The sequence below is a fragment of the Magnolia sinica genome, chromosome 18, assembly GCF_029962835.1.
Source record: "Magnolia sinica isolate HGM2019 chromosome 18, MsV1, whole genome shotgun sequence".
Lineage (NCBI taxonomy): Eukaryota > Viridiplantae > Streptophyta > Magnoliopsida > Magnoliales > Magnoliaceae > Magnolia > Magnolia sinica.
This window is the reverse complement of record NC_080590.1, coordinates 10,105,666-10,133,648: the sequence shown is the minus strand read 5'-3', so window position 1 is coordinate 10,133,648 and position 27,983 is coordinate 10,105,666. Positions and strand designations below refer to the sequence as shown.

The 27,983-nt window shown below is 40.7% G+C and overlaps 1 protein-coding gene across 1 annotated transcript; it reads right to left on the bottom strand.

Annotated features, from left to right (window-relative positions):
- Nucleotides 1-106: 106 nt before the first annotated feature.
- On the bottom strand, nt 107-27,934 carry LOC131232911 (uncharacterized). The gene is made up of 8 exons (XM_058229437.1): nt 27,914-27,934; nt 26,910-27,088; nt 23,710-23,923; nt 14,376-14,542; nt 5,993-6,117; nt 4,984-5,044; nt 1,011-1,059; nt 107-430 (listed from the first exon to the last, which is right to left on the bottom strand). The coding sequence occupies exons 2-8, from the start codon at nt 27,084-27,086 to the stop codon at nt 348-350; spliced, it is 876 nt and encodes a 291-aa protein (XP_058085420.1). The 5' UTR covers nt 27,087-27,088; nt 27,914-27,934; the 3' UTR covers nt 107-347.
- Between the last annotated feature and the right edge of the window lie 49 nt (nt 27,935-27,983).

The window sequence follows — 27,983 nt, the reverse complement described above, 5'->3', positions numbered from 1 at the left end:
TCTAATCATTCATTTCACCATCACTTCATGATATTCCATTGACCCAGAAAATCAATGATCTCTTAAACTCTACTGAGTTGAAAAAACCCAAAAAGATGCATTCCAGTTGAGCAACAGAGCCAAATTTTCTTCCAAGTTGTATGAATCCATACCAAAGAGCACATTCATCTGCTACATCATTATCACCCAAAAAATATATTTACGGTGATTTATGAAGCTTTACAATTGTTTTCTTAAAGTAATGGGGATGCATATTGCGATTCTATTTATCTTTCAAAAAAAAATAAAAAAATAAGATTCTATTTAAATCCACAGCATCATGCGATTACCTTCCACAGCCCTTGGTTTCATTTTGGTATATTAGCTGGTTCTGTTGATTGGTTTCCCAGCAAGGTGAACATGAAGTTACCAGACAATATAGCTTCCTTGTCTGTCCATCCAAAGGAAAATCCAAAACTTCGTCAAGAAACAAGTTGCGAATGAGACCCAACTGTTGAAGGATTCTACTTGCAATTTCTAAAGGCCTCTTTGGGTGCCACTTAAGAATTGAGTTCATCTCATTTTAGTAAATCCTAATAATGTTTTAGAGATCATGATTGTTGGTTATCAAGATTAATCTCAAATACATAATTACGATTAACTAAAATGAGATGAATTCATTTTTAAGTTGCACCCAAACAGGCCCTAAGGTTCATTTGGACAGTGATTTGAGAATAATTATTCTCAGGAAACAGTTCCCACAAGAACAGTCTTGCTGCTTCTCCCATTATTTTTGTCTTGCAGAAAGCGTCCCAGAAAATGACATTAAAAAAAATAATAAAAAATGATATGGTGGTTGTGGACCCCACATGTTCCCTGAGAAGAACTATCTGTGAATCCCATCCAAAATGAAGCTTAAAAGAACGCACAAAATTATCAAGAAACGCTAACAAAGGAGATCGCATGGTAACTCCATCCAAAAAGACAACAATGTGAATAAGATGTGAAAATGGGAAAAGAATGCAGGTCACCTGTTAATGACAAGCAAGTAGACTCCCGGCGAGCATACCTCGACATGGCCTGAAATGTAACAAGAAATAGCAAGGGTAGATTAATTTCTCAGCGGGAGGATCAATCACCAAAACTACAATGACTAAAAAGAAAACAGTTGTATTTTAGTAGGTTTTCTATTCAGCTGACACAGATAATGCGACGCTCATGAATTCATAAACATATGATGAACTAGTTAATTTGGATGGTTCTTCCAAGTAAATGAGTTGCACAAACATTTTATAGCAGCAATATAAAAAGAACTTGGACTTGAAATCAGTCTCTCACTCTTTCTATTTCATTCAACCCGGCTGAGTCACTGAGATTTTTTATTTTTTTTTGAAAGATGACGAATTTTATTAAAGGCACAGCAAAACAAAGGCTGCACAAAAAGAAAACGAAGAACAAACAACAAACAGCAAAGAGAGCCCCTGAGACAGCAACTCAATTACAACCCAAGAAATTCCAAACTACAGTCCCTTGACTTGGACACAACCGAAGCCCATTCGATGATGAAGGATAGAATTCTATGAGACAGGGCTTCCACAGATCTCTTGGAGTTGTTGAAGCCCCTCACGTTCCATTCTTCCCATAATGCCCACCAAATAGCAAGAAGAGCCATCCTCCAAAGCATCTTACAAGGGAGACCGAGACCCACGTCGTGCAACAAGCAAAGATCCTGCCAATCAAGCAAGCAAAGATTGACCGAGCATGGGAGACTCCATGAGATTCTGAAACGACCCATAATATCTGCCGAAATTGGCCCCAAAAATGGGCAATGCAAGAAGAGATTATTCACCGACTCTCCATTTTGCATGCACAATACAGACAGTTGGGATCGTCGTGCCTCTTTTCTGCAAATTATGCACAGTGAGCATTTTCTTCCTACCAACAAGCCACCCAAAAGCTGCCATCTCAGGGGGAACAGGATAGGACCACATGAAGCGTGTGCTCGATGCAGCTCTTCGCTGATCAGCACCGCAAAAGAGAACAAAAAGATTTGACCGAGAAATGGCTGGAGTTGTTAACTTTCCAAGTCATCTTATCCGATTCAAACTCAACTAGGACCGGAAGATAAATGCATTCCAAGAGATTGACATACTCCTGAACCTCCTCGTCCCGAAGCAAGCAACTACAAGGAGGCTCCCACACAACCGCTCCAACACAGGAGAAGCAATTCGCTACACAGACGGAAGGATCCAGCTCTAGGCTATAAATGGAAAGATACAGTTCTTTAAGTGCTGCATCACCACCCAAATGTCCTCCCAAAACCTGACTTTTTCACCATTACCCAAGGAGAACCCCACACCTTGCCAGAACGCCACCTTCATGGAGCATACCCCTTTTCATAACACACAGGCTTTGTAAGTAGACGACTCTCTAGCCCCCCAACCTCCTATTGAAGACGCCAAAGCCATTTACCCAGTAACGCCCTATTTACAATTTTAAGATCCTTTATCCCTGCCCCTTCCATCGTTGTATGCTTTACAAACTTCTTGCCAAATAAGATGGAGAAACCTTTTCTTTTCATCAATGCCTTGCCACAGAAAGTTCCGCCTAAGCTTGTCAAATTTGGCCAACATGGACGTCGGGCACCTGAAAAGCGACATGAAATATAAAGGAAGAATGGATAACGCTACTTTGATCGAGGTATTCCGACCACCAATTGAAAGATAGTGGGCTTTCCACCGAGCCAACATCTGTTGAAATCTTTTCCACCACCTTGTCCCAAAGACGCTTTGCCCATGCAAAGCAGGAGACCCACAAATGAAGCCGGGAACGAAGCTGCCGCACAACCAAAAATGTCGGCCAAAACCCGCACTTCATTAGGCTCCATCCAAACCCCAAACATCTTGCTCTTGGACAGATTTACTTTAAGACCCGAAACAACCTCGAAGCATTTGATGATAGTACTCAACTTTTCTACCATGTCTGGAGACGCATCACAAAATATAAGTGTCATCTGCTTACTGTAAGTGAGAGATAGGACTAGACATTCTTTCAATAGACAATCAGTGGAAGAGGCCTTCATCTTGACCCTTAATAAGCATTCTGCCCAACGCTTTTGCCATGAACAAGAAGAGAGAAGGAGACAAAAGGTCCCCTTGACGAAGGCCTCGAGAACCTTTGGAAAATCCCTTTGGGGAGCCATTAACAAGGACCGAAAAACGTGCCGAACTGACACATTCCCAAATCCAGCTTCTCCATTTCATCCCACATCCCACTCTGGCCATCATGTAATGGAGAAAAGTCTAATTGACAGGGTCATAGGCTTTCTCAATGTCTAACTTGCAAATAACTCCTTTTGCACCTGATTTGTGTCTTGAATCAAGCGTTCATGGGCAACTAAAGCACTGCCTAAGATCTGCCAACCCAGAATAAATGCGCTTTGATTATCTGAGATGATGCTGCCAATAATATTCCGCAGCCGATTCGCCAAGACCTTAGCTAGAATCTTCTAGGGCCCTCCTATAAGACTTATTGGACGAAGATCTCTTAAAGATTCCGTCCTGGAAACCTTCGGGATGATGGCTATTGAGGACACCAAGCTCAGACGACAAGCACCCCCTGAGGTAAAACTCACCCATGAAGTTCATGACATCTCCCTTTAGAACTTCCCAGAAAGAATGAAAAAAAATTCATCGGGAAACCGTCTGGACCTGGCGCTTTGTCTTTACCAAGCGAATCAATAGCCATTTTGATTTCTTCCAACATGAAGGGGGCCTCAAGCGAGGCTGCTTGGGCCTCAGAAAAGCGGTTGAACTCTAAGTTATCCAGCTTTGGCCTTACCCAGTTATCAGAAGCCAACAGATTTTCATAGAACCAGGAAATTTCTGTTGAGAGACTATCTTTTCCTTCGAATCTCTCTTCACCAATAACAATGCACCCGATTTTGTTGATTCCTGCACATGCACTTGTGATAATACTATGAAATTATTTCGAGTTCTTATCACCAATAACAATGCTGAGTCACTGAGCATCTCAACCAAATTTATAAAAATCATCTGAGTTGGACAATTTCATTTTAAGACAGCTTGGAATTGGTATTCAGAGACATTGACCAAGAAGCCAATTTGCTCAGCCAGGTTCACTGAGTTTATGGTCATTTATAGACGATCCATAGAAAGCTACAGATATGAGGTAATTTCAGTTTTAAATGTTTGCCATCTGAACTGATCAAACTTCATATGCTTTCTGTTCCTCTTCCTCCACAGAAAATGCAACTATCATGTGGTACATTCTTTTCAAGACATTAACTACATCAAAGTAGTATTTTCACAGTCATTGCTATGTTTTGTCCTTGCCTGTTCAGTCCTTTGCATGAACCAACACAGGTGTGATTTGTTAGCTAAAATGCACAAGTGCATGCAGACAAGGATGTGAGTCTTGTATTTTCCAGAAACCTAGTTACAGATAAATGCACAAACCCTGTCTGACATAATGGCTATCTGGTATACGAGTCCGTATTTTCCAGAAACCCACTTACAGATACATGCACAAGCTCCCAGTCTGACATAATAGCTATCTAAGAATGCATTAGAGGCACAAAGGGGACCACTGGCAATGGCCATGGAATATGTAAGACGTGGCTAAGGATGAACTTCACTGCATCCGATATCAGTATCAAATTGTGTTGGCAACTTGGCATAGATAGTTTGATCCAACACAAGCATCTGAGTACTGTAGTTTCTATACGTGGATTCATTAGAAGCTGCTATGGTCAGGAAATGAAAAAAGAAGAAGAGAGGAAGAAGAAGAAGAAGAAAAGCCCAAGCTTCTTATTAGAGGCATGCTAGTCTACATGGTCGGTTATATTGAGGAGGAATTATCACAGACGAATGGTCTTCATTTGGTATATTTAACATGCATAAGATGCCACAAAAACCATCAAACCATGAGTTGAATGCATGGCCTTATTTAAGTGAAGAGTTAAAGAGGAAGAAAAGAACATGCCTGGACTGCACTGAGAGCAGCAGTATTTGGCATCTCGGAACCATCATCAGAGAAAATATTCCTGCAATGGTATCATTACAGATTGTTAAAGCATGCAGACATCATCCCCAACATCGATTTAACTTTATTTTCAAGAGTCGACATAGCAATTCACATGAAAAGCACACATTTGAATGGGGGAAAAAAGGGAAGAAGAAGAAAAGTAAAGAGCACTAATTTATATCAACTTCCCAGTGTCCTGACAGAAAGTATTGCCAACAAGGTAGAGATTGTGAATCTAATAACATAACTAAAAATGACAGAATGAGATGAGAGAGAAATAAGCTAATAGAAAATCAATCTTGTGAAAGCATTGCTACCTATGTAACAAGATCTGAGAGGTTTGGCTTCTCCCATAAATGGATTAGCTAGATGAAGGATGCATGACCAAAACAACGACTTTCTCAATCCTTCTCAATGGTTCGTGGCTACTTTAAGAGCTCGAGAGGCTTATGTCAAGGTGATCCCATCTCCCCTAACTCCTCATAATTATGGTATAATTAGGTAGAAGCCTCATCAAAGGTTGTAATAGATGGGAAATGGATAGTGTTTTCATGGCCCATTCTATGCTTCCTCTTTCTAACCTCCAATTCGTGGACGAGACTATAGTCTTCTTCGAGAGCTGGGTAGCCCAAGCAAGGGAAGACAAGATCCTGGTGGTAAAAATAAAAAATAAAGGATTACGTTGTTCCCGATAGTCATTTCTTTAATCCATGGATAAGAGAATACTCTAGATCAGAATCGTGGGGAAGTACTCCTTGATCATTTCTACCAACTTAAAGCCCTCATTATGATTCCTTCTATGCAGAAATCTCCCTTTGGATAGTTCACGCTTAATTAACTATTAAAATAAGGTGAAAAATGCAATTCCAGATTTCTACAATAAAGTCCATCAGTGATCCAGTCCAAACTCTGAAATGAAATATTTATGTTGTTCAAGTACTTGACCTAGCTTTGATGGAAACCTTACCTCCAAATCACATTTGAAAGCTCATCCTTTTTAGCTTCAGGAAGCATGGCAGCATCATACGCAACAATGTTTCCATAGAATATCTTCTCCAGATCCTTCATCCATTTACTCAATAGCAAGTTCACCTGTCACCCAACCGCAGAAAAGGACAAAACATTGAATAAATTTACATATCGGAACGAACTTCTCAACGAGTCCATAAGTCATTGAGCAGCTTAAGGTTGCACTTGGATGTACCATCCAGTGCAATTTTTATTAGTGGAAATAAGCAAATTGTAATTTCCTTGGCATTCGTATTGGGGCTCTGCTCTCCAAATTGCAATTACATACTTTGGACTTGAAAGAAATGTAGCTGCAATTAGAGGGTGTCTTCTTTATTAAGAATATTAGGAAGCATCATTCATGGTTGTGATTTACTCTCAATTAAACTACACAGCCAAAATCAGTCAGCAGTTTTGCTGGCCAATAATTTCTATAAACTCCATGGGGAGAGATTTGCATGTCATCAGTACATCTTCTTTTTTTTCCTTTTGCCAGAGATGTCATGAATACAGAAGTTATAAACTTCCATAAACAATACACATTTGCTGCTTTGAATGATTCTCCATTCTGAATAATTTTATTTACTGTCTACAAGCATGATTCTAATTGAGTCCACTTCCATTTCCTAAAATTTGTAACCTAGTTAAGAATTTGGACCATAAATAAAAATGCCAGCATGTCAAATAGAGAGGAAACTCAACTATTACAAAAATAATGCAAATGGCAGGCTAAGATCAACCTGCAACCCACTTTCCAGGATTTTACTTCTGTTTCCAACGAAGATGACTATGCATAAGCTTTTGCATAGAATTAATTTCTAATTATCCATAAATCTGAGACTAGTTCTCAATGCATCACCTTGCTTATTAGTTTGACTGGAAGCTCAAATGCTTTTCACTTCATCAATTCATTGTGCTTTTCATATCACAACTGAAAATCTTCTAAAAAGAGTCCAGCGGCAAAAATCTTTGCTTCAACCCCACCTTCATGTTACCCTCTGGAGAATGGCCACAACATTACCAGTCTTCTTCCACAGTGTATCATAAATTTTTCCCTGCACCCTTAAATTTCAAAGCTGCAAAGTGCAGCCCACTTCGTGCCATCAGAAAATCTTTCCATGCGCTCCAGCCAGTCACTGAAAATCTTGAGTCCAGATTACCGTTGTAATATGAGATCTCAATCTTCATGCCTGGTGGGGTCCTTGTTGTGGAACTTTCATCCTTTCTTAAGATAATTTGAAAAATCCTGTCAAGGGTGATGGGGATATCACGCGCACTCACGCCGCCACCCCTACGCACGTACGTACGTAGAAGGAAGACCTCACCATCGATCTGGCTCGATGACGACGTCCAGGGAGGGCCTCCTAGCTAGAAGTCAAGTTTTTGTTCAGAAAAATGGCCCGATAGTCAAGAAAAGCCCACCATGGGATCTCATGATCGTGGCCCACTCGTCAGATTGGTTTTATATTTTAGGTTTTGCTTATTGTTATTATTTAGAACATCGTGAATGCTTTAGATTTCCTTGTTTGGTTTTTATTTTAGTTTACATCATCGCCAAGTAATAGGTGTCGCACGTGGTGCAAGTTTTTGGGTATAGGGTTCTCCCTATAAATAGGCACCCCTTGTAGTTCTTTTCATTCATTGAAGTTAATAAAAAAATTTCTGCTTTATTTTTCTCCTCTCTTCGTGAGTTGTGGAAGAATTTAAAAGTGGGTGCGAAGCCCTCCCTTTTCGAAGGGTTAACTACCGTGGTGCGAAGCCACATCGATCCCATTTATCCCCATCTTCCATCATCTTTTCTTTTCATCTTCCTCCACCATTCATACTTCAAATTTGTCCTTTTGTTGAATCAGATTTCTTCATTACAGCAGGTTTCCAGATTTCGGCCCGCAGGCGAGCTGAAACTTCAGCAGAGCACCACGCACAAACCGTACATCGGATCGAGCTGAGATTTGAGGATTTTAGAGTCCATCCCTGGCCGACCAGCGCCAAGGTTGCCTTTTTTAAAATAGTGGGCCCCACACACGTGCGGCCGGGATCACACGCACGTCCGTCTGGGCCATTGTTGCTGTCCACACGCGGGATCATCTTTTGGCTCAGGTTTTTATCCTCTTTTATCCTCTCATAACCGTTTTTTTATAAATCCTAACCCTAGATTACATGATCCCTAATTGATTTGCCCCTTTTTATCACCTTAGGGTTCCTTGAATTGAAATTAGGGAATCCCTTGGATTAGGAACTGATTTTTATGCATGAGTGGTTGATTTTATTTCCCTTTGACATCGTTTGGTTTATAATTTTTATTGGTCCAGTCCTAGCCTGTGTCGGCTTGGACCCGCATAGATTCCCCTTTTTAATTGAATGTTTGGATTTTCATGTGGGACGTGGAATTTGTGTGATTGTTTCTGAATTGGTAGGATCTAAGCCTGAAATCTTGCATATCATATTTAATTTTTCATATCCTGCATCAAATTTGATATCAAAGCCTAGGGTTCTTGTAGGGGAATTCATTACATGTTTAGGGTTTGGTTGTTTATGTCCATTACGCATCAATTCTCATCATATATGGCTGTTTAGAGGTCCATAAACCCTGAAATAAGTTGCTGAAATTTTCTGTTATCCTCTTATTTGAATTATTTTAGAAATTAACTTAGTTTTCTATTTCTAGGTTTAGAAACTTTCCTTTTCTGTTTTTTTATAAACTAATTTTTTAGAAACTTTCTTTGTCTGTTTTTAGAAACTAATTTCCTTTCCTTTTTCTTTTTTAGAAACTAATTTACTTTCCTTTTTCTATTTTAGAAACTAACTTACTTTCTATTTTTAGCAACTTTCCTTTTTTCTTTTTCTTTAGAAACTAGGTTGTTTTTTTTTAGAAACTTTTCTAATTTGTTTTTTTTTTTTAAGCTTTCCTAATTTGTTTCTTTAGAAACTTTCCTTTTTCGTTTTTTAGAAACTAGGTCGATTCTTTTTTTTAAAAAAAACTCTTATATTTTGACAATTATATTGCTAAATTTTGGTTGGCACCCTACACTAAACATAAAACAATTGCAAGAGTCACTAAACAAGTTGTCCCAGAAGTTGGAGTTTATGATTAAGCGCTTAGAAATAGACCAATGCTTTGAACAGCTTGATGAACGCAATGCCCGACTAAAGACCATCGACAGGACAAACCCCACCATTAGGGTAGATGTCCAATCTCAGGCAGGTGACCTAAAGGATAGACCAATGAATGGAGTTGGCCAAGGAATTAGTTATGGGGGTGCACCCGTGTACCCACCCCATGAGGGACATCAAGACCACTATTTTGAGGGGTACAACATGTGCAGCCTTGTGACTGGAGAGAGTGCACCAGATGTTAGTGTAGAGTTACCCACTGAGGTCATTCCGATAGTGGATGAGTTTCGTGATGTTTGTCCTGATGATCTACCGGATGAGTCCACTAGGAGGGATATAGAGCACACCAGAACATGGGACACCGTAATACCTACAACCGAGTTTACGTTGAATAATTTTGTCGATAGGTCCACAGGTCTAAGTCCTCGTGAAGTCGTTACTGATTATAAACCTAGGAAACTTATTGATCTTGTCCCTATGTCACTGTCCCATAGGCCGTCAGAGTCTGCAGAGTCTTTTGCGCATCACATTCATTCATGGCATCAAGAAATCAGGCAGAAGATCATGACTAATAATGAACATTGCACATTTTCTACAAACCAATATAAATGTTTCAAAGGATTCAATATTGGGGACTCTGTGATGGTCTGCATCAGGGCCGAGCGGTATCCTTCGAGGGCCGTTCGTAAGTTACACGCGTGTAGCACTGGACCCGTCAAAATTATAAAATGAAACGGTCTCAATGTGTATGAGGTAGATCTTCCACCTTCCATGGGAATTAGTTTCACATCCGATGTGGAGGATTTAGTTACTTTTCAGGGGACCACTGATACTTTGTCCGGCCCTTCACCCACTCATCCTGATTCCTCATATTTATCCCTTGAACCATGGCCCCTTCCCAACCTATTTTCCCAGCCTCTACCTCCCATATCTACTTTTCCTAACCTTTCTTCCCAGCCTCTACCTCCCATACCTACCCTTCCCGACCCTTCCAGCCTCTACGTCCTATACCTACCCGTCTCGACCCATTTTTCCAACCTCTACCTCCCATATCTACCCTTCCCAACCCATTTTTCCAGCCTCTACGTCCCATACATACCCGTCCCAACCCATGTTCCCAGCCTCTACCTCCCATACCTACCCATCCCGACTCATTTTTCTAGCCTCTACCTCCCATACTTATCCTTCCCGACTCATTTTCTCAGCCTCTATCTCTCATACCGAACCTTCACACACCGAAAAAGGAAATAGAGGATATCCTGGACCATCAGATAGTTTTAACGTCGGATGGCGGGTTTCAAAAGTACGTGGTTAAATGGAAGTCACGCCCAGCTTCAGACAGCACGTGGCTCACTGAGGAGGAGCTTCAAAGACTTGATCCCGACATCCTGGAGCGGTTCAGGAGTTTTATTTCGCCAGTAGCGAAATCTTTACAACCGGAGAATTGATGGGGACATCACGCGCACTCACGCCGCCACCCCTACGCACGTACGTACGTATAAGGAGGACCCCACCATCAATCTGGCTCGATGACAACGTCCAGGGAGGGCCTCCTAGCTAGAAGTCAAGTTTTGGTTCAGAAAGGTGGCCCGATAGTCAAGAAAAGCCCACCATGGGATCTCATGATCGTGGCCCACTCGTCGGATTCGTTGTATATTTAGCACATCGTGAACGCTTATTGTTATTATTTAGAACATCGTGAACGCTTTAGATTTCCTTGTTTGGTTTTTATTTTAGTTTACTTCATCGCCAAGTAATAGGTGTCGCACATGGTACAAGTTTTTGGGTATAGGGTTCTCCCTATAAATAGGCACCCCTTGTAGTTCTTTTCATTCATTGAAGTTAATAAAAAAAATTCCTGCTTTATTTTTCTCATCTCTTCGTGAGTTGTGGAAGAATTCAAAAGTGGGTGCGAAGCCCTCCCTTTTCGAAGGGCTAACTACCGTAGTGCAAAGCCACATCAATCCCAATTCACCCCCATCTTCCATCATCTTTTTTTCCATCTTCCCCCACCATCCATACTTCGAATTTATCCTTTTGTTGCATCAGATTTCTTCATTACAGCAGGTTTCCAAATTTCGGCCCGCAGGCGAGCTGAAACTTTGGCAGAGCACCACGCACAAACCGTACATTGGATCGAGCTGAAATTTGAGGGTTTTGGAGTCCATCCCTGGCCAACCAGGGCCAAGGTGGCCTTTTTCTGAATAGTGGGCCCCACACACGTGCAGCCGGGATCACACGCATGTCCGTTTGGGCCATTGTTGTTGTCCACACGCGGGATCATCTTTTGGCTCAGGTTTTTATCCTCTCATACCCGCTTTTTTATAAATCCTAACCCTAGATTACATGATCCTTAATTGATTTGCCCATTTTTATCACCTTAGGGTTCCTTGAATTGAAATTAGGGAATCCCTTGGATTAGGGACTGATTTTTATGCATGAGTAGTTGATTTTATTTCCCTTTGACATCGTTTGATTTATAATTTTTATTGGTCTAGTCTTAGCCTGTGTCGGCTTGGACCCGCATAGATTCCCGTTTTTAATTGAATGTTTGGATTTTCATGTGGGACGTGGAATTTGTGTGATTGTTTCTGAATTGGTAGGATCTAAGCTTGAAATCTTGCATATCATATTTAATTTTCCATGTCCTGCATCAAAGGGAGAACAATTGCCCTCGGAATCTTTTGCAGTAGCGAGGTTGTTGGAATCCCAAGTTTATTTCAAGTTCGTGATTGTTGTTAGCCTTGCCAGTGAGCAGGCCTGCAGCTTGTTCAGGCCCAAATTTTGAATTGATCAGGCCGGGACAACTGGGCTGCGCCAACCGGCCCGTGCCTATTCAAAATATTGATTTTGTGTGAAGCAGGCACCGCCCATTGCCAACCCTAGTTGTAGGCTTTGTCAGTCATATGCCTGGGGTGACCATCCTTTGTTTTCATATTCATCCAAGAGTTGTTGCTGGATGATCAAAGGTCATAGTTGTGCCTCCTACTAACTTTATCATGGTCCCAGCCTGCTAAAGCATTCAACCAAGTGGTGAAACTCTTGTTCATGACACTAATTTGTTTGATCGCAATATCCATCCTTTGTTATAAAGGTCCTCAAAAATTATTCACAATTTCCTATGCCATTTCATGTTATAGACAAGTCCAGCTCATGAACAGGCAGATCCGAACATAGATCGCAAACCCATATCACTATTCAAGTGGTAGATCACATGGAATATTAATCTCAAATTTCAGGCATAACTGACCATTGATGTGTTCAGGGATCAGCAAATCTAACTTAAAGATCAGGTGTGGACTGAACACTGATCTCAGATAATAAAAGGATCGTGAACATGGAGCATCGACACAACAGTCCAAAGCTGGAGATGTGAATAGATCTGATCATAGATACAAAATGAGGAGCTGTAAGACACATCAGACCAAAGATCTAGGAGGAGGAATTATGAGCTAAAACAGGCCAAAGATGGTGATCCGAACAGATCTGATTGTAGATCTAAGAGATGGGGTGCTGACATCAGGCCAGAGATGTAGGTATGAACAAATCTGATTATAGATCTAAGAGTTGGGGTGTTGAGACAAGCAGGCCAAAGATGTAGACCTAAATAGATCCAATCGTAGATCTACGAGAAGAGGCACTGACACACAGTGAGTAAAAGATGCAGATCTGAAGAGATCTGAACATAAATCTTAGAGATTAGGTTTTGAGACACAGAAGGCCAAAGCTGCCGGTCTGAAGATATCTGATCGTAAATATCTAAGAGATGGGCTGCTGAGATACAGCAGACCAAAGATGCAACTCTAAATAGATCGGACCATAGATCTGAGATAGGGAGCACTGAGACACAATGGCCCAAAGATGTAGATCTAAATAGATCCAATCGTTGATCTAAGATGCAGATTTGAACAGTTTCTTGCACCATCGGTGCTTGACTGCACGAATAAAGACATCAGAGGTTGAATGGTTGGTAATATAGGTCGATTTAGATTTGTATGGAGTGGATCTAAAGATGGATGAAAATCAATCACAAGCTAAAGGTTGGTTTGGGAGTTAATGTTTTAGATTATAGTTGGGAAAGTGCAAGATCGAGATTGGGTTGATGGGAAGGGCTATATTTTGGGTTTGGGTTCTAGGGTTGTGGATGGACACATAGCCAGGGTTAATTTGGTTTAAAGGGCTTTTGGGGAAAAATCAAATATAGAGGTCTCAGGGTGGGAAGAAATGGACAGCCATAATAGGAGATGTAAGGATTGGTTTTGATGGTGTGGTGGCTAGGATGTTGGGGCTAAAAGGGGTAGTTGCTGGGTTTTGAAGGTTAGGGTTTTGGGGGACTGATGAAAAGATAAGAAAAAGAATGAAGAGAAGATGGGAGATAAGAAAAGGTTGCTCCATGGATGAACCCATCTAGTTGGTTACTAGAGATCCACACACACACACACACACACACACACACACACACACTAGTTGCTCCTGAAAAAGTCAAACCCTCACACTGGTTGCTTATGGAAATTTCACAAAAGGCATTAGCAAGCGTATTTTAGTCAACTTATTCCAAAAAAAGGGAGGGACTTGAAGCAAAGGTCGTAGGGGTATGTGACTCATGGGTCCACATGATCATGTGGGGCCCACTTCGTTCCTGCGTTTATACACTTGCAAGTAGGACCAGCTCGCATCAATGTATGTATCCGTGTCTGCTCAACATAGCTTGACAGATCCCTCTACCCAAAATTGTCAATTGTGCTAGTTATGTACTAGTGCCATTTAAATGTTAGAGGCGAAAGATGCCCATACTCACAACACACTGCTGCAACCAAAGCTTATCTTGTAAGTGAAGCCTTCGAGATTTGTACATTGACTGTATTCCAGAGTTTTGGTGAACAAGGGTGAGTCCCTCAATGTTCACTTCCTAGCCGAGTAGCCTATAGCCCCTAACTCAGACCAATCATGTCTGGGGTCTGGGTTATTTGATATTCATTAGCACTGCATTTCTCTCCATTTTGAGGAATCTTTTATTGCTAAAAAGATAAGTGATAGCCGATCTGCTGCTATATGGCTTCCAAAATGCTAATTCAAATTCCACATTCTTTTTTAAGCAAGAAAATTACTCTAGTTGACTTTCAACTAATGATGTGATAAAGTTCACTCGCATGAAATAAAATAAAATAAAAATAATTAATTAACTAAGCTAACTTGCATTTAGGATCAATTGAAGAAGCTGTTCTCACCCCAGCTTTAGACACTCTCAGCTCCAAATCATGATTATAAATCTCGTATAGGTATTGTCCGAACTCAACACCTTCCTTTCCCTCGTCTTTCAAACGCCGTAAACAAAGCCACATATGAAGTACAAGCAAAGAAAATGATGTTTTGAAGGTTTTTTCCAATTGAAATACTGCACAGAGAAAGAAACAAAAATCAATAATTTGAGCGTTAATATGAGTTCAGTAAATATAATGCAGCCATGATAGAGTAAGCATATCAGGAGGCAAGATAAGCCCTTAAAAATGGTTGAATGTTGAAATTCAAAGGCATGAAAAGACAACATCTCATACTTCACTAAATTTGTCTTTTGATGCTTGTTTTCATATGAAACACAAATAAATATAGAGAGCAAATTATCATAACATCTTCTGCTAGCTCTACAGATGAACATGGTAGCTACACATGAAACAATATGTTTGGGCGTCTATTTTATGCCGATTTCTTGCTTGAGAAAGAAAGAAAAACCAAGGCACAAGTTTCATTACTGGTAGGGGAAGACTGAAATCCTCTTATGAGGGGAAGACTGAAATCTTCTTATGCTTCAGCACTGGAATTTTCCTTACACCTGATAAAAATAGTCATTTCCCCACAAGTAGTGCTAAGATTTTTGAGACGAGACCTCTCACATTGACATGGTTTCCTATTAAGTCATCATGGGAAAGGGACTTGCAGACCAAAGTTGGAACTGACTTGGGTTGACTACAAGTTATAGTGGCATACTGGCATGTCAATGGTTTGAATCAGTTTCCATTATCAACCAGATCCCCATGGCGATCCCCACAAGCAGTCAGAAAGAGTAGTTTGATCTCAGTTGGGATGTAGAATTGGAACCTAACCATAGTTGGATTAGCTATTGGGTCAAGTCAAAGCTTGTGAGACTTGTTTCCCAAGATAAATCTCTATGTTTATTTTTAGTTGGTTCTAAATAGGAGTTGATTTTAGGAAAGTATTGATGATTTCTTTTGGTAGGCAAGTTCTATGCAAAGCTAAAACTTTAGGGATGTCATATGTTTTGGAAAGTCCTCGTATGGTGATAAGTTGAGTTCAGAGTGTTTTGGACTTAAAAGAGTTCTTAAGTTAGGTGCTTGCAAATTAGGATCCGTCCCAAGGAGGTTACGAATTTACTATAGTATATTCAGAATTCTCAAATTTTAAGGGTTCATTTGACTGCCTGGAAAGTAGCCTCTATGGAAACGGAATCCATTAGTATTCTCTTGTTTGGATGCTAGGAAATGGTAGGAAATGGATTATTGTGGGAATTCGTTTCATGTAAAAAGCTGTTTATGAATCCTTCATAAAGTTGGGGAGCATATTCTCGGGGAATTAATTTGCCTCCAATGGTCACACTTTTTTAACATTATAAAGGCAAGCCAAGTTCGTAACAACTCTTTCCCAATACCCAAATAGAGTTTCTAAATTCATCAGAATGGCTTTCCCACCGTAACACATTAGGCATAATCTCTTTCTTGGATAATCGATTTCCTGGAACCACTTTTATCTCCACCTTTTAAAATTCTAGGAAGCAAATGACTCTTGAGTTCTTTCTCCTAGCCTAGTGCCACACAACTTAAAATGCAGTCCCTATAATCACATGGTAGTCCTATTATTTAGTTGTCATCACATCATAGACTTACGAATTCAAGAAGTTTTCCATGTTGGGTCATAGAGTTAGAAATTAACCATGGTTGGGTTAGTTGCTTGGTCAAGTAAAATCAGTTTCTAAGTCAGCTTGGCTAGCAAGCTACCTAGTTAAAGTCCTTAATTAGTTAGTTTTATGGGTCAAAGATTATTTTGATTTCTTCAAATTTCAATTGGAATAGTTATAGTGAAGTTCCACTATAGGCAAGTATCACCCCAATTTAAGTCTATTTTTGGAAGTAATAGGCTTTAGAAGGTCCTAACATGATAGTAACTTGGGTAAGGAGTGTTTCAGTGTTAGATTGTAGAGTTCTACAGTTATTTAGGTAGTTCAAGATATGGCCTTGGGGAGAAAACGAATTTGAACATTATATGTTGATTATTTTTAATACTTTTATTTTGTTATTTTTTGAGTTCTTCCTCTTATAATTGATCTCTCGTTCTGGTTTGTGTAATTGGTTATGGGGATTGTGGAGACCATTGAGAGGATTCATCTCCTCTTTCCCTACAATAAGGACCCCCAGATAAGTGAAATGCATATTAATTTGATGTTTGGTGGTTCGTGTGGGAAGAAAGAAATGGTAGATGCTTTCGTAATGAGAGCAAATCGGTGGAGATTATATCTCAAAGGGCAAGGTTGTTAATTATCAAGTGGGCCCCCACTATCGATAAGCTTAAGGGTTGTAATCTCCTTTTACTTGGGTGTAGCTGGGCCGCTACCTCAGCGGCTCAGCTTTGTTACTTTGTACTTGGCCAATTAACAGGAAAAGAGAGGAACTGCTGATCTAAGGTGGCTGTAACTAAATGTGGATGACAAAGATCACCCCAATACTCAAAAACTAGGAGAAACCACTTGAACTTCCACGATAAAGAAATCTAGAATATATACATATATGTGGATGAACAGGATAGCCATGTGTAAGAGTTTCTTTCAATTTTTTTACTGCCAATTCATCCCAAGCGAAATTGTTATCTTCATTTAGAAAAGCACAAGTGAAGTTGAGTTTTCTTGACATGGGAGAGAAATGGTAGTGACCATTAGACTACTAGTCTTTTGCTCTTAGCGCCTGTTTAGAAAGCAAACAGTTCTCCTTTATGTAACATTTCTTCTGTTTGAGAAACATAAAAGGAGAAGGTAATCGATTTCTTTCCGTCAACAGAGTAAAACCTTTTTCCAAAAAGTCAGTTGGTGGAAAAAGATATTTGATGGGGACATCATACGCACACGCGCACGCACGCCGCCCCCCCTACGCACATACGTACGAAGAAGGAGGGCCCCACCGTCGATCTGGCTCGATGAGGACGTCCAAGGAGGGCCTCCTAGTTAAAAGACGAAGTTTGATTCAAAAGAATATGCCCGATAGTCAAGAAAAACCCGTCATGGGATCTCATGATCGTGGCCTACTAATCGGATTAAGTTCATATTTTAGGTTTTGCTTATTTATATTATTTAGAACATCATGAACATTTTAGATTTCTTTTATTGGTTTTTATTTTAGTTTACTTCATTGTCAAGTAATAGGTTGCACACATGTCGCGAGTTGTGGGGTATAGGGTTTTCCTATAAGTAGGCACCCCTCATAGTTCTTTTTTTTTCATTGAAGTTGAATAAAAATTCCTGCGTGTTTTTCTGCTCTCTGAGTTTCTGAGTTGTGAAAATTTTCAAGTGGGTGCGAAGCCCTCCCTTTTCAAAGGGCTAAATTCAAGTGGGTGCAAAGCCCTCCCTTTTCGAAGGGCTAACTACCGTGGTGCAAAGCCACATTTATCACAATCCGCCCCTCCATCTTATTTCATCCATTCCACGACCATCCTCGCCTCAAATCCGCTTGTTTTGCAGTTGTTCGTCTCTCTACGACCAGTTTCCAGAATCTGGCCCTGCAAGAGGGCCGAAACTTTGACAGAGCACTACACCTCGATCGTACGTCGGATTGCCACAAAACTTGGAGGGTTTGGAGACCAAGGCCTAGGAGTCTGTTTTGGAAAACGGGCCCCGCTTGCACGTGTGGCCAAGCTCGTGCTCACGTGCGCCAGGCTCTGCTGCTGTCCGCACGCGTCGACGTTTGCTGATTCAAGTTTTCCTTCTTATTTTCTCTCTTTTATACCAGTTTTCATAAACCTTAGCCCTAAATTGCATTATCCCTAATTTATTTGCCCATTTTCTCACCTTAGGGTTCTTTGAATTGAAATTGGGGAATCCCTTGGATTAGGAACTGATTATTATGCATGTGTGGCTGATTTATATTTCCCTTTGAACATCATTCGGTCCATAATTTTACTGATTCAGTCCTATCCTGTGTAGGCCTGGACCCATGCAGATTCTCCTTTACTTGAATGTTTGAGCTTTTTTTGTGGGATGTGGAATTATTATGTGATTGTTCTGAATTAGTATGATCTAAGCTTGAAATCTTGCATATCATATTTAAATTTCATGTCCTGCATCAAATTTGGTATCAAAGCTTAAGGTTCTTATAGGGGAATACATTACTTATTTAGGGTTAGTTTGTTGAGTCCTTCATGCATCCAATCCATCACATGCAGCTTTTAGGAGTCCACAGTCCCTTATTTTGTCAACTATATTGCTGGATTTTAATAACACTGCATAGTTCCCTCATATAAAGTCTCCTGGGTTAACGAAACTTCCATTCCAGTCTCACGTCGTTGTCTTATTCCTATTCAGTTTGGATCATACAAAGACATATTGTGGTGCGATATTGTTCCTATGGATGTTGGCCATATCATTCTGGGCAGACCATGGCTCTATGACAAGGATGTCACCATATTTGGTCGTTCAAATGTGTGTACATTCTGATTTGAGGGTAAGAAGGTCAAGCTAAATCCTCTGCCACCCAAGAATACGACTGGAAAAGATTCCACCATACAGAGTGGTGTAAACGGCTCAAAAGAAGTAAAAGAGTCGAAGTCCAAGTCCAAACCTCTCCATATCCTAAATGCCAAAGACTTTGAACGAGAAACGGAGGCGGACTAGATGGTATACGCCCTTGTGGCTAGGGAGAGTGTACTAGAGGCTAATGTAGAGTTACCCACTGAAGCCATTCAGGTAGTGCATGAGTTTCGTGATGTCTTCCCTAATGATCTACCGAATGAGCTTCCCCCTATGAGGGATATACAGCATGCCATTGATTTAATCCCTGAGGCGACTCTACCAAACCTCCCGCATTACAGAATGAACCCAAAGGAGCACGATGAGTTGAAGAAGCAGATTGATGAGCTCGTAGAGAAAGGTTTCAGTCGAGAGAGCATGAGCCCGTGTGCCGTGCCTGCCCTTCTTACACCTAAGAAGGATAGCACATGAAGAATGTGTGTTAATAGTAGAGTCATCAACAAAATAACAGTCAAGTATCAGTTTCCCATACCGCGTCTTGATGATATGTTAGACATGATGGCCAATGCTACTATCTTCTCAAAAAATTGACCTCAAAAGTGGTTATCACCAAATCCGTGTACGCCCTAGTGATGAGTGGAAGACGGCGTTCAAAACAAAGGATGGCCTATACGAGTGGCTAGTTATGTCTTTTGGGCTAACTAACGCCCCAAGCACTTTTATGCTTGTGATGACCCAAGTATTGAGGCCCTTCATGGGAAAGTTCCTAGTCGTATACTTTAATGATATCTTAATTTATAGCATAACCAAGGAGCAACACCTCGACCATTGAGGCAGGTTTATGGGATCCTTAGGGTCGAGAAGTTGTACGTCAACCTAAAGAAGTGCGCGTTTTTTTCTAGTAGTGTGATCTTCTTAGGTTTTATTGTGTCAGCTGAGGGCGTATCGACGAATCCCGAGAAGGTTAAGGCCATCGTCAATTGGCCCGAACCCCGCAATATTCATGAGGTGCGCAGCTTTCACGGCTTAGCTACCTTTTATAGGCGACTCATTCGAGGTTTCAGTTCCATTATAGCTCTCATCACGGACTGCATAAAAAATGAGAGTTTCAATGGACGAAGGCAGCCTCAAAGGCCTTCAAGGAGATAAAGGTCAAGATGACCGAAGCTCCAGGCACGCGGTTTCCTAATTTCTCAAAAGCTTTTGAAGTTGCATGTGACGCGTCAGGAGTCAGCATAGGAGGAGTACTTAGTCAGGAAGGGCACCATGTCGCCTTTTTTAGTGAGAAATTGAATGAAGCGAAACTAAGATATTCCACATATGACAAAGAATTTTATGCGGTAGTGCAATCACTACGTCATTGGCGTCATTATCTATTACCGCAAGGATTCGTCTTATTCTCAGATCATGAGGTCTTGAAATATCTGAACTCTCAGAAGAAATTGAACCCTAGGCATGCCAAGTGGGTTCAATTCCTTCAAGAGTACACTTTTGTGCTTAAGCACAAGGCCGGTGTAGAGAATAAGTCTGTCGACGCGTTGAGTCGTCGAGTTGCATTACTCAACTCCATAAGCATTGAAGCTACGGGCCTCAAGCGCATCAAAGACAAGTATTCAGAGTGTCCATACTTCGGAGTTGTGTATGCGTCGTTGTTAGAGAGTCCATCAGGAGCCAGTAGTGAGTACTTGATTTTAGACAGATATTTGTTTAGGAGTGACCGCTTGTGCATACCACGCACCTCCCTCCACGATTTTCTTATCTGGGAGTTACATTCAGGAGGGGTTGCGGGTCATTTTGGTAGAGACAAGACCATTGCCCTAGTGGAGGATAGGTTTCATTGGCCAAGCCTCAAGCGAGACGTGGCCAAAATTATAAGGCAGCGTTGTACTTATCAACTGGCAAAGCAAAAGAAACAAAATACAGGATTATATACTCATTTGCCAGTTCCATTCATCCCTTGGCAAGACATCAGTATGGACTTCATGCTTGGACTTTCCAAGACTACCCGTAAACATGATTTCATATTTGTTGTCATGGACCGTTTCTCTAAGATGGCCCACTTCATTCTTTATTCTAATACCTCCGACGCATCTCATGTTGCCAAGTTGTTCTTTAGTGAGGTCGTCAAACTGCATGGGTTACCAAGAACCATAATGTCTGACCGTAACGTACTATTCATGAGTTACTTTTGGAAGACACCATGGCACATAATGAATACTATGCTCCAATTTTCTTCTGCTTACCACCCTCAGACCGATGGCCAAACTGAGGTGATTAATAGGAGCCTAGGGAGTTTACTTCAATATTTAGTAGGGGATCATACCAGGACATGGGACACCGTACTACCCATAACCGAGTTTGCATTCAATAGTTCTGTCAATAGGTCCATAGGTCTAAATCCTTTTAAAGTCGTTACTGGTTACAAGCCTGGAAGCCTATTGATCTTGTCCCTATGTCATTGTCTCATAGGCCATCAAAGACTGCAGAGTCTTTTGCGCATCACATACATTCATTACATCAAGAAATCAGGCAAAAGATCACTATTAGTAATGAACATTACAAATTTTCTGCAGACCAACATAGACGTTTCAAAGAATTCAATATTGGGGACTCTGTAATAGTCCGCATCAAGTCCGAGCGGTACCCTCCAGGGGCCATTCATAAGTTACACGCGCGTAGCGCTAGACCCTTCAAAATTATAAAACGAAACGGTCTCAATGCATATGAGGTAGATCTTCCACCTTTCATGGGAATTAGTTCCACATTCAACGTGGAGGATGTAGTTACTTTTCAAGGGACCACTGATACTTTGTCCGGCCCTTCACCCACTCATCCTGATTCTCCAAATTTATCCCATTAACCATGGCCTCTTCCAGACCTTTCTTCCAAGCATCTACCTTTCATACCTACCCTTCGCACACCCATAAAGGAAATAGAGGATATCCTTGACCATCAGATAATTTCAATGTCGAACGGCGGGTTTCAGAAGTACCTAGTTAAATAAAAGTCACGCCCAGCTTCCAATAACACGTGGCTCACTAAGGAGGAGCTTTAAAGACTTGATCCTGACATCCTGAAGCGGTTCAGGAGTTTTATTTCGCCAATAGCGAAATCTTCGCAGCTGGGGAGAATTGATGATCATGCGCACATGCGCACACACGCCACCCCCCCTACGCACGTACATACGAAGGAGGGCTCCACTGTCAATCTGGCTTGATGACGACATCCAAGGAGGGTCTCCTAGTTAGAAGACGAAGTTTGGGCCCGATAGTCAAGAAAAACTCATCATGGGATCTCATAATCGTGACCCACTAGTCGGATTAAGTTCATATTTTAGGTTTTGCTCATTTATATTATTTAGAATATCATGAACGCTTTAGATTTCTTTGATTAATTTTTATTTTAAATTACTTCATTGCCAAGTAACAGGTTGCGCACATGGCGCGAGTTGTGAGGTATAGGGTTTTCCTATAAATAGGCACCCCTTATAGTTCTTTTTTTCATTGAAGTTGAATAAAAATTCTTGCATATTTGTCTACTCTCTCAGTTTCTGAGTCGTGGAAAATTTTAAGTGGGTGCGAAGCCCTCCCTTTTCGAAAGGCTAAATTCAAATGGATGAGAGGCCCTCCCTTTTCAAAGGGCTAACTACCGTAGTGCGAAGCCACGTTTATCCCAATACGCCCCTCCATCTTATTTCATCCATTCCACGACCATCATCGCCTCAAATCCACTTGTTTTGCAGTTGTTCGTCTCTTTATAATTAGTTTCCATAATCTAACCTTGCAGGAGGGCCGAAACTTCGACGGAGCACTACACCTCGATCGTACGTTGGATCGCCACAAAACTTGGAGGGTTTAGAGACCTCCCCTGGCCGACTAAGGCCTAGGAGTCTGTTTTGAGAAACGGGCCCCTCTCGCACGTGCATCTAGGCTCGTGCGCACGTGCGTCAGGCTCTGCTGTTGTCCGCACGCGTGGACGTTTGTTGATTCAGGTTTTCCTTCTTATTTTCTCTCTTTTATACCAGTTTTCATAAACCCTAGCCCTAGATTGTATTATCCCTAATTTATTTGCCCATTTCTCACCTTAAGGTTCCTTGAATTGAAATTGGGGAATCCCTTGGATTAAGGACTGATTATTATGTATGTGTGGCTGATTTCTATTTTCCTTTGAGCATCGTTTAGTCCATAATTTTATTGATCCAGTCCCAGCCTGTGTAGGCCTGGACCCGTGCAGATTCCCCTTTACTTGAATGTTTGAGTTTTTTTGTGGGATGTGGAATTATTATGTGATTGTTCTGAATCAGTATGATTTAAGCCTGAAATCTTGTATATCATATTTAAATTTCATGTCCTGCATCAATATTTCTCTTTGATGTGACGTTTTAAATGAAAAATTTCGAGGGATATAGGGTTTTCCTTCGAAAATTGCAACTCAAACACTTCCAAATGCTAAAGAAAAACATTTTCAGGACTTCTTTATTGCAAAGCAAACAAGTACAATGGGTTTCCTACCCCTAGCGTTGATGTCAATTCACCATCCCCTTATGTCACAATTTTGCTTTCCCTTGCCTTCCCCCAATCTACTCCTAATCCAAACATGCCCTTAAAGACATTTGGTTTCAACATGGCTTACTTCTGAATTCAGTAAACTGGACCTATGGAAACTTAGTAACTTATAGTTTCCTGTCTGTGAATTGCACCTGCCTTATACAGAGTGAAACAAATAGAATGCATAAATCTCAGCAACATGAATGCCAGAATAAGCAAAGCAAGGGATACATTCTTCTCTTTCAACTGAATATTATAAAATAGGCTCACCATCATAAATTGCAGGTCTGTCAACTTGTGAAATGATGCGTCGATATACCACATTTGCCCCTCTAATTGATTTGCTCTGTTTACTATAAAACAGCAATAACTTGAGCATGATATATCGAATGCCATCATATTTAGGCTCTTCTACTCTCAGAGGAGAGTCAGAAGCCAAAGCCAGAGAACAGGGCTTTGACCAAAACATAGCATTTAAACTCACCTGTTGAAACATAACGACTTTGGCATCAGGTAATCAGAAGCACCTTACAGATTTCTAGCAAACTGCAAGCATCACCGGGTTAACGCATGAAATAGAGTGATGCTATAAATAAACTGTCCACCTGCCACTTGCATGATATCATACCAGCAAACGGATGTGAACATATTTAAACTGCTTACATTTGCTTGCAAACAGCTTGAGCAAAAAATTTTAAAAGAAACATAATGCACTATATACAGTTACAAGAACTAAAATTACACCGAAACTTAAGAAAAATGAACAGAACCAGAAAAGATCTCTTGGGAAAATAAAAATATGATAACCTAAGAAGTGATTTCACTACACCTAGTCTGACAGATCGATGTATAACTGACAAACATAATCCATTGGTAGCCCATATCAACATAGACAGATAAAACTTCCACACATGCATAATCCACTGATATCCCAGCTCAACATAGACTGATAAAACCTCCACACACACACCTGGCATGCACCAGCCTGCGCACAGCACACAACCACACACATGCACACACACAAACACATGCACATACAAGCAATAATAGTCAGCAACTCAGCATCAACATTCAAAGCGTGCACGCACGTGCACACAAAAGCGGTGATAGCCAGCATAAAGGTTGGAAGCAGGCTAGCACACATATCATAGCGATGATAGTCAGGATACACGTTGGAAGCGAGTGGTCTTTATCTCTGTACAGGGCTTCTTTCCTTCAAAAATCGGCAGCTCGGGTGGCCCCAGCCCTATTTGATGGTTCGGGATTTGCTATCGGGGATGGATCTAGGGTTAGGTTCTAGGACAACGTTTGGTGTGGCAACTCTCCCCTTTGGAAGTCCTATCCTGACCTTGCTAATCTCTACCCAATTCTAGATATTTCTGTTGCTAACTGTTGTGTCTTCCTTTGTAGTTCTAGGTTTTTCTCCTTTTTTTTTCCTTCTTTTGTTTCAGGTCTATATAGGTCTTGCTTCTATCTTTCTTCTTTACTTTTTTGCTTTGGCTGCCTGTAGCTTTTGGTTTCTCTTTAATAAATGCATCATCGTCCAGGAGAAAAAAAAAAAAACCAGAAGCCGTGTCTTTACAGATTATTTTTTTTAAAAGATTTTTTTAATCTACGAGTCAATGCGACAAACCCTGTCTCACAGAAAATTAATGATGAAAACTCTGCAAATCTTTATTAAAAAAATTTAAAAAAAAAAAAAACAAAAAAACAAGAAGCAATGTCACTACTCCTAAATTTCTAGACAAATCAATATCTGAGCTTCAATCTACATTAATTCTTTCTTTTTTTTGAAAAGTCACAGATTATATTAATAAAAGAGAGAAAAACATAAGAAACGAGGCTGCACTGCCGAGGGAGCTACACAGCCTACTACACACCTAGGAACAGCAAATTACATCCCTTTAATTTATCGACATTAACTGGCCACTCAACAACTAACATTCTAGCTCTAGAAGCTACATATTCCGCTGATTTTGAGGTCCCGTTAAAACATCTGCCATTTCTTTCTTCCCATACTGCCCACCAGACAGCAAGAAGGGCCATTCTCCATAGCTTCATTCTCTCTTTCCCAACGATGTACCATGCCAAGCCTTTAAAAGACTTCCTGTCGAATTAGAGGCGAACCAAGCCATTTCAAAACGAGAGAGAATATCTGTCCAAATATGACTGATAGAGGGGCAATGGATAAATAGGTGATTCACTGATTCCTCATTAGTCACACAACACAAGCATACATTAGTGATGATCATCCCTCTTTTCCTCAAGTTATCCACCGTGAGCACTCTGTTCTTGCCCACTAGCCAAGCAAACCCCACAACTAAACATGTATCGCTAGTATCGCCAATGTATTCCAATATTTTTGAATGTGTAAATTCCAAGTGTCACTTGTATCACCAGTGTATCGGCAATTTGATAATATTGTCAATGTATCAAAATTATTAAAAAATTGTTTATTTAAAAAAAAAAAAATCCATTTCAACTTTTTTTATGGGCACATGGTTGTATGAAATGTTCAAATTGTCGACAATAATAATGATCATATGGCGATATTATCGTTAACGCAACAAGGGTTATATCGAGACCACAGTCTTTAGTTTCCTTTCCAGTTGTCGACAATTTCTCAGTGAAATATCATGTGTTGTCAATATTTTGAAATATCGATAGAAGTTTAGATGGAAGGTTGGAAGGTTGGATGGTTGGATGGATAGTTATGATGGATGGGATGGTTGGACTGGTTTCTTGTGATAGCACATGCTTTTAAGCCCCCATTAAATAGAAACTTATCATGCATGCATTATTCTTGCAATTTTTAAGTCCTAAATATGTAAATATGTGTATTTTAGCATCCCTTGAAGTTTCATTGAAAAATTCAACCACTTTCCCCATGTCTCCCTAATGTTTCCTTGCATTTCCAGTTATCGGCGATATCAATATTGTTTCCGTATCCTCAGCCGGTGAAACTTATAGCGATACTAATACTTCAAACATTGCATGTTCCACACTTGCGCATTTGAAGGGATTGCATATGGCATTTGCAGACAGCCACCTGCAAGTAGCATTCTTAACTGCTATGTGTGATCCAAAGCAAAACCAAATTCAATGCATTGTTAATAACACCAAAAACTGTTTGGGGAATTTTATGGTAGAGGCAGGTTTGTAATACGGATGCTCATTCAAATGTCCCCCATCACGTGAACATTACCAAATCATCTACAGCAATATTATCATAAGCTAGAAGTGGGCATTCTTCATCTACCTAACATATTGCCAGGTCCTAAAAGCAACATCTGACAACAGCAATTCAGCAAAACCAATTAAAAGAAAAACCAGAAACATCGGCTGTCAATCTATAGTAGCCAATATGCACAATCCAGTACAAACCCAGTTCAAAATACTGGTAAATTAGAGCCTCGATCTGGGCGGCAGTATTTAATGTAAAATCGGAAGTGAGAAGTGTTCGTTCATACCTCTGATTTGCCGGAGACCCCTTTTGGAGCGGAATCAGCCATAGTTGCAGTCGCTGCTGCTGCAGCGACCCTGGAATAGTTCCGGTAGATGAGGTAAATATCTTTTGGAGATTCCATTCTCTTCTGTAAACCGAGCTTGGAGAGATTGGAAACTGCTCTGCTCCACCCGGGTAGCATTTCTTGATTCCACCCAATTTCCCCAAACTTTCAAATTAAAAATAATAATAATAATAACAATGACTTGGGTCAGTCTGTAGATGTTTATACCTCCAACCTATCATGAGACAAGACCGTCCCATGAGGTCGAGCTGTGTGGGCCCCACCGTGATGCGTTTCGAACATCTACCCCATCAGTCAGATGCACCATTCCATCGTGAGCCTAGGTCTCAAAAATAAAGTCAATCCGTGACTTATTGGGCCACACCATATACAGAAGTGGGGAGGGGCCGTGCACCATTAAAACATTCATAATCACTTTTTGGGCCAATCGAGATGTGGTTTGCAAATCCAGCCCATCCATTATGTGTGTCCCACTTGGATGAGGGTTCAGACCAAGTTTCAGCAGCATTCAAAACTCAGGTGGGCCCCGCCAAGTGCTTTTATATGTTTTAACGGTGTCTTCACATGATTTTAGATGGTATGGCCCACCTGAGTTCCCTATACAGCTGATTTTTGGGATATCCCATAATTTAGAGGGGACCCATCAAATACACGGTGTTGATGGTCGACACGCATCACGGTGGGGCCCACACAGTTCAACCTCACGAGAGCTTATCGTAAGTTCGAGCGCATAATACCTTTTCCATATATATATATATATATATATATATAGATGGCCAAAAACAGAACACGAATTTATTAAAAAAAATAAAAAAGGGGAGGGATTAAAGGGAACGGTATACTACGCACCGCAGTGAATGTGATATATAGATGGCCAAAAACAGGTCACGAATAAATTAAAAAAGAAAAGAAAAGGGAACTAAAGAGAATGGTATACTACACACCTCAGTGAATGTTAGCGTTTTGAGTTCGGATCCTCTGTTATCAGGTCAACAGAGAAATCTTGATACCCCA